The 12,838-nt window shown below is 44.8% G+C and overlaps 1 protein-coding gene across 22 annotated transcripts in view; it reads left to right on the top strand.

Moving 5' to 3' along the window:
* PC (pyruvate carboxylase) overlaps positions 1-12,838 on the top strand; it is a 100,680-nt gene that overhangs the window by 40,508 nt on the left and 47,334 nt on the right. Inside the window, exon 1 of one of the 22 annotated variants that reach the window (XM_072758470.1) lies at positions 9,561-9,846. The exons of 20 other annotated variants lie outside the window; for them this stretch is intronic. In XM_072758470.1, the coding sequence (XP_072614571.1) occupies positions 9,811-9,846 (36 nt within the window). In that variant the 5' untranslated portion in view covers positions 9,561-9,810. Of the gene's footprint in view, positions 1-9,560; positions 9,847-12,838 lie in introns of those variants that run through there. One more of the 22 variants, XM_072758489.1, reaches the window with a different exon arrangement.

Raw genomic sequence — 12,838 nt, 5'->3', positions numbered from 1 at the left:
GATACCAAGAGGTTCTTTGTCTGTTTCACTATGTTGACATTTGCATTGATGGTGCAAAAGCAGAGGTGGGCAAAACTGGTTCCTTTGCAGGAGTCAGGACAGTGGCAGCAGACTATCCGGCAGGCATGGAGCCCTTCACCTCCACAAGTTTGCTGTTCCAAAGAGCCAGCTTCACTTAAGAGTGGCCTTGACAAAGCAAGAAAAACATTCATTTCATTAACTCTATGCATGTGTACATGTCCTTCATACCCTGTGTGGTGAGATGGGGAGTTACTCTGCATGCTGAACTACACTGGGTAGCATGAGGACAGGTGCTTCTGAGGTGGTTTGGCTAGCCAGCTGAATAGTCACCTTTTTCAGGGAATGTTGTTTTTACTTGAAAGAACAACTGGCAATTGTGGTTGTTCAGAGTTGGGTATTCGATAGATTTTTTCTCAAAAAATGGAGTAGTGAACCTGTTGCTTCAAAGAAAATAACTAATAGCATTTATTGCTGATGATCATGGAGCTGTCAAGCCACAATTAGAATTTTGGAAAGCTTTTATCTAACATCTTGAGCTGGGCAGCTTTTCAGTCCTTAGACTTTCCTGATGATATTGGTGGTAGTATCACACATGTGATATCTTGGCATTTTATTATAAAATGTGTCCCCATCTTGAGCATCAGCATAACTCAGTGAACCAGTATGTTTACAAATGACCAGAGTGGTATGTAAGGTTACAAAATTATGTTTGGTATAAGGCCCATTTATTTTTTCAAGATAGGCCAGTGGATTTTAACATAACAGAGTACATTAAGGCTCATAGGGTTTCCTATTTCACGTTATCATTAATAACTTTTGGTCAAGTTTTGGTGTATTAAACAGGAGTATCCACCATTGTCTGAAATGGCTACTAAAATATTCCTCCCTTAATATATATATATACACATATATATTCCTTCTTTTTGCTAATACATATTGGGGGGAGTTGTCCACATTTTCTTCATGAGCATCATTTACTACCACAGATTGAATGTAGAAGCACAGATATGAGAATCCAGTATCTTCTATTAAGCTGGACATTAAGGAGATTTGCAAAAATGTAAAATAATATCACTCTCCTCAGTGTTTTTAAAAATATAGTTGTGTTTTATGAAAAGTATTTGTTAACCTGTAATATATTTATTATTATTTTAAAACACTAATCAATATAAATGAGGGTACCACATCCCAGAGTAACCCAGCACTGAATTTGCTTTGCCCACAGAAAGCTCTCTTCCCCTTACTAGAAGACTCTCTGAGGTCAGGGAGGATATAGGCTTCTGATTGGTGGTTAAAAAGCAAGCATATAGAATTTTTATTTGTGTGAGGATTTTAACTTTTTTTTAAAATATTTTTTTATTCGAGAGAGAGAGAGAGAGAGAGGCAGAGACATAGGCAGAGACACAGGCAGAGGGAGAAGGAGGCTCCATGTAGGGAACCTGACATGGGACTCGATTCCAGGTCTCCAGGATCAGGCCCTGGGCTGAAGGTGGCGCTAAACTGTTGAGCCCCCTGGGCTGCCCGGATTTTAACTTTTCAAGCTTTAACATACGTTACTTTTATTTTTTATTTTTATTTTTATAAAGATTTTATTTATTCATGAGAGACACAAAGAGAGTGGCAGAGACACAGGCAGAGGGAGAAGCAGGCTCCATGCAGGGAGCCCGATGCAGGACCCGATCCCAGACCCAGGGATCACGCCCTGAGCTAAAGGCAGATGCCCAACCACCAAGTCACCTCGGCATCCAAATATACATTAGTTTTAAAAATTCATTTTTATGATAGCTTTATTTGGGATATAATTCACATACTGTAAAATTCACCCTTTTAAAAAAGTATATAATTCAGTGGTTTTAGTATATGTAGTGTTGTCTAACCAACACCACTATTCCAGAACATACTCCTTACCCCAGAAGGAAACACTATGTCCATCAGCAGTCACTCTCTGTTACTCACCCCTCTTCTAGCCCCTGGCAACCACTAATATACTTTCTGTCTCTGTGGTTTGGCCTATTCCAGACATTTCATATAAATGGAGTCACATAGTATGTGACCTTTTGTGTCTGGCTTTTTTTCAATTAGGATGTTTTCAAGCTCACCCACTTTGTCACAAGTAATAGTACATCATTTTTTTTCCTTTGGCTGAATAATATTCCATTATATGGATATACCACATTTTGTTTATTCACCAACTGGACATTTAGCTTATTTCTACTTTTTGGTTATTATGAACAATGCTACTGTGATCCTCTGTGTACACATTTTGTGTAGACATAAATTTTCATTTCTCTTGTGTATCTATCTAGGAGCTGGGTCATATGGTAACTCAGTATTTAATCATTTGAGGAACTCCAAACATTTTCTGAAGTGGCTGCATCATTTTTTAAAATTTATTTTATTTTATTTTTTATTTTATTTATGAGAGACACAGAGAGAGAGAGGCAGAGACACAGGCAGAGGGAGAAGCAGGCTCCATGCAGGGACCCCATTGTGGGACTTGACCCTGGGTCTCCAGGATCAGGCCCTGGGCCGAAGGTGGCACTAAACTGCTGAGCCACCCGGGCTGCCACTGCATCATTTTATATTCCCATCAGGAGTGTTTGAGGGTTCCGTTTTCTCTGTATCACCACTAATACTTGTGGTTATCTGTCTTGTTGATTATAGCTACCCTAGTAGGTGTGAAGTTTATCTCATTGTGGTTTTGATTTGCATTTTCCTAATGACATTGAGCATCTCTTCATGTATGTATTGGCCATTTGTATGTCTTTGGAGAAATATCTGTTCAAATCTCCTCCCTATTTTTAATGAAGTTGTTTGTATTTTTGTGTTTGAGGTGTAAGAGGGTTTTTAAAAAATATATATTCTGGGTATTAAACCTTTATTTATTTTTTTTAATTTTTTTAAAATTTTTATTTATTTATGATAGTCACACAGAGAGAGAGAGAGAGAGAGAGAGAGGCAGAGACACAGGCAGAGGGAGAAGCAGGCTCCATGCACTGGGAGCCCGACGTGGGATTCGATCCCGGGTCTCCAGGATCGTGCCCTGGGCCAAAGGCAGGCGCCAAACTGCTGCACCACCCAGGGATCCCTGGATATTAAACCTTTAGAAGATTACTTAATTTGTAAAAACTTTCTGCCATTCTGTGTAGTTGTCTTTTCTCTTTGGTGTCCTTGAGAATACAAAAGTTTTTTTATTTTGATGAAATCAATTTATCTGTTTTTCTTTGGTTGCTTATATATCTTCTGTCATAGCTAAGAAACCAAGGCCACAGAAATTTATATTTTATCCTAAAAGCTTTATAGTTTTAGCCCGTGCATTTAAGTCTCATCCATTTTGTGTGAATGTCTATAAATGGTGTGAGTTAGGGGTCCAACTTCATTCTTTTGCTTGTAGCTATCCAGTTGTTATAGCATCATTGCTGAATTGTTTTTGGCACCCTGTTGAAGATCAATTGACTGTAACTATGAGGGTCTTAAGGGCTCTCAAGTCTATTCCATTGATATATGTGTCTATCCCTATGCCAGTACCACACCATCTTGATTATTGTAGCTTCCTAATGAGTTTTGGAATTGGCAAATATGAATCCTCCCACTGTGTTCTTTTTCAAGATTCTCTTGGTTGTTCTGGTTCCTTTGTATTCCCTTATGGATTTTAGGATCATCTTGTCAATTTCTATAAATAAAGTAAGCTGAAATTTTTGTTAGGATTTGTATTGAATCATTTTGGGGGAATATTACTATCTTAACAATGTTCAGTCTCTGATCCATGAACATGAGATGGCTTTCTTTTTGTTTAGATCTTCAAATTTTTTCAATGATATTTTGTAGTTTTCAGTGTACCAGTCTTGCACTTCTTTTGTTAAATTTGTTCCTTGGTGTTTTATTCTTTTCATGCTTGTCTTACTGTATATTGATTTAACTTTGTTGTTTAATTCCTCCCTCCTCCTCAACTAGACTTCTCCATAGGGCCTGGCATTTTGGTAGCACAGTGCACAGAGTAGAGATTTTCTTGTTTACTTTTTGTTCACACTGCCCTTGTGAAGGAGGCATGGTCTTATTGTCCCTGGCCTAGTAGTTGAAGAAACTGCAGCCCGAGTGCAAGGTGACTTGTTTCTTGGCACAACATTGATTAGTGGTAGCAGAGGTAGGATCAGGGTTTTTCTGATTCAGAGCCCATTCCTCTTTCCAGGCATCATCCTGCATAGGACTGACACTCTACTTTTTTTTTTTTTTTTTTGAGAGAGAGAGAGAGAGAACATGCGTGTGCATGTGAGCACGAGCTGAGGATGGTTGTGGGGGAGGGGCAGAGGAAGAGGGAGCCCTATATGGGGCTCAATCTCAGGACTCTAAGACCATGACCTGAGCCAAAGGCAGACACTTAACGGACTGAGTCACCCAGCCACCCCTGACATTCTGTTCTTGCCCTCCGCCCCCCACCAGTGGTTGTGTCTCTACCTCTCATATTGAGCCCCAGGGTATGAAGGGAAGAGAAGGAATAAGGTTGATATCACAATGGCTGACCATTGGGGTCACTTTTCTGGACATCTTTTTTTTTTTTTTTCCTGGACATCTTTAATGTGCCAGACTCTCCTAAGTATTTCCAAAATATGTAACCTAATTAAGTTCTCAGAGCAGCTCCACAAGATGACTCAGATCCCTCTGCATTTTATAGACCAGGAGGTGAAAGTTCAAAGAGTCATGGAAACTCCCAATCAAAAAGTGAGTTACATGTTCAACGCTGTTCCAAAAGCTCCAGGTATGGTGCTTAATGAAGGAAGGTGTGGGGAGGAAGGAGGGAATGGGGGCTTTGTGGGGGGAAACTGTGAGGGTCATCAACATCAGGTTTGAATTGAATCAATCCAGAAGCCTTTGCTCATTGGCCTGGAACTGGTATCTCAAAATGATTGGCTTGCTGCTCCTTGCTGCTTTCTCCCTCTTTGCTTCTCCAGAGCACTTGGCATCATTTTCATTACCCGACAGCTATTCCTTATAAGTTTTTTGAATAAATGAAAGACATTCTACCAGCTGCTTTGCCCCATAGAAGTCATAGAACCTCACTGCCTTTGTGGCTGGATGTGGGGTGATATAGAAGAAAGGGGGACAAGGCCATTAGAGGGGTCCAGCTGTCCTGCTGCTGTGAGACAAAAGGCATGGGAGAGATGCAAGCTCTGCCTCTTGTTGGCTGCCTCTCTACCTCCAGAGCAGAGCACAGACAGATATGGTTCCTTCTTGGTGTCTTGGACATCTGGTCTGTTATACCCTGGGTCTACAGTGTCGTTTCCACATCGGAGTGACCCATGAACCAGAACAGCGTTGAATATCTTTGCCATTGGTTTAACTGAGCCAGACCCTTACTCTCTATCCCCATTTCTGTTTTTCTACAGTAAGAAAACAACTATGAAGTAGTAGTCATTGGTGGCCTTGGCAGTATTTTACAACTGTCTAGAAAGTTAATTGGTGCAGTTTTTGATGCTGGATATTCTTCTTAGATTGAAAGCAGTGGCACAGATGATTATGTTTCTCTTTGATGCAGTAAGCTTGCCTTACTCCCCAGCCTTGTTCTGGCACCTGCTGCCCAGCCATGCCAAGCTGTGCATGGCTGTGAACACGCAAAGCCAGGTGGTGTCCCTATCACACTGCTCCCTCTTCCTGAATGCCTGCCCTTCATCCTTTTCCTCCAGACCACCTGTCCCTCTTCTCATCTTTCAGGCTCCCTCCTGTGATACCCTTCTTGGTCCTCGATTCCCCCTTTACCATTAGCTTAGAGCTGACACCTGCCGCTTAGGCCGTCATCCTATCTACTTATTTCTATCTGATAGTATCAACCACACTTAATTTGGCATTTTTTTCCCCTTGATTTATTTTTTAAAGATTTATTTATTTATTTATTTATTTATTTATTTATTTATTTGTGAGAGAGAGAGAGAGTGAGCAAGAGTGAGAACACAAGCAGGGGGAGGAGCAGAGGGGGAGGGAGAAGCAGACTCCCTATTGAGTAGGGAGCCCAACCCAGGCTTGATCCTAGGACTGCAGGATCATGACCTGAGCCAAAGGCAGATGCTTAGCCAACTGAGCCACCCAGGCACCCCTTTCCTTTTTTTATTGATGTATAATTGAGAGTATTACTTTCAAGTATAAAAGGCAATGATTCACTGTGTATGTATTGTGATACAATCATATTGTCTAGTTAATATCCATCACCACACAGGTATATATTTGTTTTTCTTTTTTTTTTTTTTTTTATGTTTTTCTTGTGATGAGAACTTTGAAGATCTACTCCCTTAGCAACTTTCAAATATACAGTGTGGTATTGTTTACTGTAGTCACTGCTGAGCTGAGCAATTCATTTCATTTCTATATGTGTCTAGTCTTCCCTGACCCTGAGTGCCTTGAGGGCAAGGACCACCCCTCTTCCTCCATCATTCTGCATCCCCACTGCCTTAGAGACAGCTGGGCAGGCTGCACTGTGCTAAACGGAAAACAAGGTGCTACTGCTGGCAGTGATGGTATCCCTGCTGTGGTCCGGTTATAGCCTGTGAAGTGTCTACTGCAGGCAGAGCTTCGGAAGACCTGGGCCAAAGCTCAGGCAGCTTCTATTTTTTTTTTTTTTAAGATTTTTATTTATCCATGAGACACACACACACACACACACACACACAGAGGCAGAGACACAGGCAGAGGGAGAAGCAGGCTCCATGCAGGGAGACAGACATGGAACTCGATCCCAGGTCTCCAGGGTCACGCCCTGGGCTGAAGGCGGTGCTGAACCGCTGAGCCACCCAGGCTGCCCCATTCTCAGGCAGCTTCTAATCTGGATGAGTAGACACCTGTTCTAAAGGTTCCTGGTCTTTGGCCTGATCTCTGTGTGCTAGAAATGAAGCATGTGCAGAGGCAGGTGGGGCCCATGAAAAGCGTTCCATGGGGAGTAGCATCAGTACCACTGAAAGTTCTCCCTGACCCCCTCCGACCAAACCTAGGGCAGCCTGGGTCCTCTCAGCTCTCAGAACACAGGACTCTGCCCCTGGGACTATCCCCACTCAAAGCTAGGTTACTTGCTTCCTTGATCTTGTCTTGACCTGGGTGCTATGGGGAGATAGGTACCAGATTTCATGGCACCTCTGTGATGCCTGTGAATGTCCAGGAGCTTACAGATAAAGGAGGGCATGTACCTAATCATCTAACGGAGCCGGTTCCATTACTAATTTTTCCCCTTACTCTCGTGCTTCTTTTGTTGAGTTCCTCAATGCTGGGAGATTTAACAAAAGTTGGAGAAACAGTAGAATGTTAGGATATATTTCTCCTTCTCATCTACCCTATTCTCTCATAAAGAAGGTTCTACTTTTATGAGAAAAATTGGGAACAGTTGGAAGTTGAAGCTGCCTGATCATCGTAATCAGATCCATTGACCCCCCACAAATAACTCTACAAGGTATGGGTTGTCAATCTCCATTTACCAATGACCAAAATGAAACTTGGAGGTTAAGGGACCTGCCCAGGGTCACACACACAGAACAGAGCTACGACCCACCCCAGGTGCATCTCACAGCAAAGCCCTGTTCTTCTCTCATGCCCACTCGTCCTCATGAGCAGCAAGTGTCACCCCCACTCTGTAACCCGTGTTGCCAGCATACTAAGTATTTGGTGAAGGCAGTCCTATCTTTCCTGATTTCGGCCACTCACCAATAGTTTGTGCCTTTCCCCAGGTAGTCTCCAACTGTCTAGTCGTAGGACCTGTTTCTGCCCTTATGTTAGGAGGGTCTCTGCTCCCCTTTTTCAGGGGGGAATAAATGTTCCTATCCTGTCTTCATCCCTGTGGTGTAGGGAGATTGAGGTAAGGTGTGTGCAAGTGCTGGACTAAGATCTCTAAGAAATGTCCCTCAGACCAATCTTGCTCTTGGCCCTGCCCCTGGATGAGGCTGAGGCGTGTGTGCCAGCCTGAAGCCAGCTGCTCCCTCTGGCTCACCCTCTCAGCAGGCCCATCAGCTAGGTAGCCAGTCTCAAGGTGGATGTGGCACTGTTCTACCTTCAGCTGGGGTAGCCATCCTGGGTGCTTGACCTGATGCCAGGGGGAGGACAAGGCCCTCCCCAGCTCAGAAGCCAGAGCATTGTATGCAGGGAGCCTCTGTGGTTTCCTACTTCGGCATTCCAGCAGACCCTCTTACTCTTACTGTTCCTGGGCAGGGCCCTTCTGGAGTGTCACTGGCCACCTCGGGGATCTGCAGTTGCCTGCCTTTGTCAGGGTTTATTAGAGGTTAGCCCCCTTCCTTGATGGACTAGAGAGGAGGCAGAAAGCTGCTTGTTGGGGCAGCCCTGGTGGCTCAGCGGTTTAGCTCTGCCTTCAGCCCAGGGTGTGATCCTGGAGACCTAGGATCAAGTCCTGCATCAGGCTCCCTGTGTGGAGCCTACTTCTCTGCCTGTGTCTCTGCCTCTGTGTGTGTGTGTGTGTGTCTCTCATGAATAAATAAATAAAATCTTTAAAAAAAAAATAAAGCTGCTTGTTGTCAGCTCTGGAGAAAGCTATAGGCAAAGGGGGAACAGTACCTGTGCAGGGTGAGGGCCTGGATCCAAGAGGAGTAAGCAGGTTCCCTCCCATGCTGAGTTTGCATTTAACTTGTGGGTCTCCCAGAGACTCCTGACATTCAGACTTCCACCTGACTTAGAACCTCTTCCCAGGTCAGGCGTGCTGCCCACATTTCATTAGCAGGATCATCCTTCCCACTTCTCTGGATGCCACCTGCCTGGTCTAGGATTGAGCACTCAGAAGCAGGGAAGGTGTCTCTGACTAATTAATCTTGGGTTCAGGAAGCTAAGCAAAGATAGAATAGTGAGTTATTGACTGTGCTTCCTCCAAGCACTCTTATCCGAGTTAAGCCACTGCTGATTTTTATTTTGGTGATAGCGGGGTGGCATCCAGGGGGTAGGCACTCTATCCCTGTTCTGGACTAGAGTGGTCTCTGGGATAACACTATGTTCAATGTATTGATCTGAGTGGTTTTTTTTTTTTTTTTTAAAGATTTTATTTCTTTATTCATGAGAGACACACAGAAAAAGGCAGAGACATAGGCAGGGGGAGAAGCAGGCTTCCTGTGGGGAGCCTGATACAGGACTCGATCCCAGGACTTTGGGATGATGACCTGAGCCAAAAGCAGATGCTCAACCACTGAACCACCCAGGTGCCCTGATCTGAGTGGGTTTAATATTATATTTAAGCATTTAAAAACCTTGCTAATGAAGTCAGACCAGGCCAAGTGCTCACAAGAGCCACTAGGTACCATGTGCCCTTGTGAGGAAGCCTGTCTCCTGGCCCCAGGGCATAAAGGACCAGGATATCTCCAGATCTCAGGGGGACAACTTGAGACTTATTGAGGTCTCAGCAGGAAGAGAAGTAGGACCTCAGAGTCCTCATTTTTTCTTCTGTCAAAGCCTCTGCTCCTTTCCTTAGGCCAGAAGCTCTCTCACCTGGTTGGCTCTCCTGTCCCTGTCCCTCTTTCCTTTGTAAAAGCCAAACACCATTGCCCTTTAATCCTTCCTGCTAACCTGTAGGCAGTAGTTCTGACCGCCCTCTCCAAGCTCACCCCTGACCTGGTTTTGTTTTTTCCCTTCCCTCAAACAAGCTGTTCAAGGTCTATTCCTGAGCCAGAGATTGGCTCACAAGCAGCTCTCTCTCCTCTGAGCTGTAGGAAGGGGATAGTTTAGAAAGTCATTGACAGAGGCTTAATCTAGAAAGTCAGTTATAAACAAGAAGCGGGCAGAGGGCCTAGATTTGGGTATTCCGGTACCAGGAACACCATGGCCTCTCTGGGACTCTGCAGACCAGCTGCCACGGTAAGAGGACCCACCTCTCAACAGTCCCGGGTACTGTCCTGGGTGGGGGTGTGTATGCAGTGTGGTTATTGTTTCTCTTCCTTTGGAGCTTGGCAGTCTATTTTTACTTAAGAAGATGGCAGAGGGACTCTGGGAACAGTCATTGGAGACAGGAATCCAGGGGACGAGTGTGCTGGATCATTGCTCACAGGCCTGTGGGGACAGCTCTGGTCAGGTATAGGTATTTGACGAAGGAGCTCAAAGTGGACAAACCCTACATGACAATGAAAATGGATTCTGCCTGAGACCTTGGGGACAGAGGAAGATGTGCCATGGGTCCAGAGCTCTGGGCCAGAGTGCCTTTATGTGGTGATGAAGTTGGGGGAAAGGCCATGTGGTTCCCTTGACTAGGGCCCCTTGTGGAAATGGTGATGTGGCAAGTGGTCAGGGGAAGGGTCTGCTCTGAGAACAGCACCAGGCCAGGGCTCGGGAGCCCACATGTGCTGTGCTCTAGTTCCTTGGCCAGAATGGGCCTTGATGCTCTGGAGCTGCAGAACAGGGAGGCCTGGCTCTCCTTTAGGAATCTGGGAAGTAGAAGGGCCAAGATCAGATCTCTTCAGGAGGTGAGTTTGTGATTATGTCCTAGAGAACAGTGAAGGGAAAGCACGAAACTACCCAGTTTTCAGGAGAACGAATCTCTGGCATTTGAGCAGGACCTGTTGCTCAGGTGTAAAGGGAGAAAACTTTTGCTTAGAAGAAAACCTTTCCCTTGGTTCCAGTGGAGGAGAAACTAAGGGCATCAGATGGCTCCTGGTTATCTCTTACTGCAGCAGGCTAGATTCTCCAGGTCATGGGATAAAGATTCAAGAAGGGAGTAACTGTGTGTGTGTGTGTGTGTGTGTTTCAAGGAACAGGTGAGAAGGAGGACCTACATCTCCCTTTGCTTAACATTTGCAGAAGTTGGTAAGAAATGTGCCTTTTCTCCTGGTGTTCTGGACCAGGGATGGAAGGGTGTGGCTTCTAGACTTTCTTTCCTGTTGGGTGACTCAGAGGGAGACCAATCATCCCATTAGTAAGACCATCGGTGCTTACTAATCTGAAGGGCTGGGTCTGGAATGATCTCATTTGCAGACTTGGTCTGCTCCTGGCTAGAAGAAAGCAGCAAATTTCCTGAAGGCAGGGACCTCTTCTCTCTTGCTGTTATCTCCAGTGCCTAACGATACCTGGCATGTTGCAAAGGCTGTCACTATTGAGTGAATGAATGAATGAATGAATGAATGAACACTTTCTCTGCCTGTCATTTCACTAAATCTCTCCAGTTTCATCTTTTTTTGGTTCCATACCAGACTTCTCACCTGATCAGCATCCACTTGGTGTCACCCAACCCTGACTCTAATCAGGCAAGACCATGCTCACAGGAAGAGGCTATCTCCCTGTTCTTCCCTCCCCCACTGGTCCATGCCAAGCAAGCGGGTGCTGATGTCTTGTGGCCAGGTGCTGCCCCCCTCTGCTGAGGCCTCTGGGGTGGATCCCCATCCAGTGTCCCCTCCATGCCACTTATGTAGCTCTTCTCAGCTGCTTTATCCTTCTCCAATTTCCCTTTTCCCCCAAGTGGTTCCTTTGCTATGCTGGCTGTTTAATATCCCTTACATTTCAAGTGTGGTAGTCTTGTCTCCTTACCAGACAAAGTTTAATGAAGGGAGAGGCCCTGCATTTGTTACGTGATCCTCTGTCCCTCAAGTGTGTGTCTTATGGGTTCTCAATAGACATATGATGGCTCCAATTGTGTGAAATCTAATCCTAGTACTTGGAATACATACTATGGCTTCTAGTTTACGAAACCAAAGAGGGTCAATCTGAGGTTTCTCATGTGGCAGGTTGCTAAATTGTCAGCCATCTGTGCTGGGGGATCAGGCTGTTTCATTGATGGATTAACAGGTGCCAAACTGTTTTTTATTCATAATACCTTTGACACCAAATATGTGGGTTTTTCCCTCACACCAACCAATTCTTCAGTTCTCTGCAGATGCCAAAGGATATCCTTCAATTCAATTCAGTTCTGACACTACCCAGAGTTAGTGCAGACCCCATGGGTGAAGGGCTCAGTCCCACAAGACAGGGGACACTGCATAAAACTTGGCCTTCTGGACCTCTGACCACCCAGCTATAAATTGGAAATGACCGTAATCCTCTCCTCAGATTTGATAATTTTTTAGAACTGTTCGCAGAACTCAGAAAACTGCTTTCTTTACTATTACCAGCTTATTGTAAAGGATACAGATAGACAGCCAGATTAAGAAATACATAGGTGATGTCTGGGAGAGTTCTGAGTGTAGGAGCTTCTGTCCCCATGGATTGAGGTGCACCATCCTCTTGGCATGTGGATGTGTTCACCATCCTGGAAGCTCCCTGAGCCTCACTGTTTGGTGTTTTTATGCAGGTTCCATTATGTAGGCACAGTTGGTCAAATCATTGGCCATTGGTGATTAACTCAATCTCTGGTCCCTCATCCCTCCAAGTGGAAGTGAAGCTGGAAGTTCCATCATTCTACTCATGTGGTTGGTTCCTCTGGCAAGCAGCCTCACCCTGAAGCCATCTAGGAGCCCACCAAGCATCACTACTTTAGTATAAAGTCAGGTGTGGTTGAAAAGGGCTTACTATAAATAAGAAAAGTTGCTCCCTTCTCTCCTACCAATCAAGAAATTCAGAGGGTTTTAGGAGCTCTGTTCCAGGAACCAGGGAGGAAAACCAAATTCAATAATTCTGTTATCACTATATCACACAAGTGCAGAGAGGCAGAGTGATCCCCAAGGTCATTTGACGAGCCGGTGGCAAAGCTAGAATTTGAACCTAACTTTTCTGACTCAAAGACTTTGCCCTTTCCATGGAATTACAGCAGCATCTGGCCCCCACCTCCACTTCTTCAAAGCTTCTCCTGCCTGACCTCACAGTGGTGGGGTGGGGGAGGGGGAGCAAAAGGGTCTGGCTGCTTTCCCCTTTATCCTTCCAAGCC

Source organism: Vulpes vulpes, chromosome 5 (genome assembly GCF_048418805.1).
Source record: "Vulpes vulpes isolate BD-2025 chromosome 5, VulVul3, whole genome shotgun sequence".
Lineage (NCBI taxonomy): Eukaryota > Metazoa > Chordata > Mammalia > Carnivora > Canidae > Vulpes > Vulpes vulpes.
This window is presented reverse-complemented; position numbering and strand designations above follow the sequence as displayed.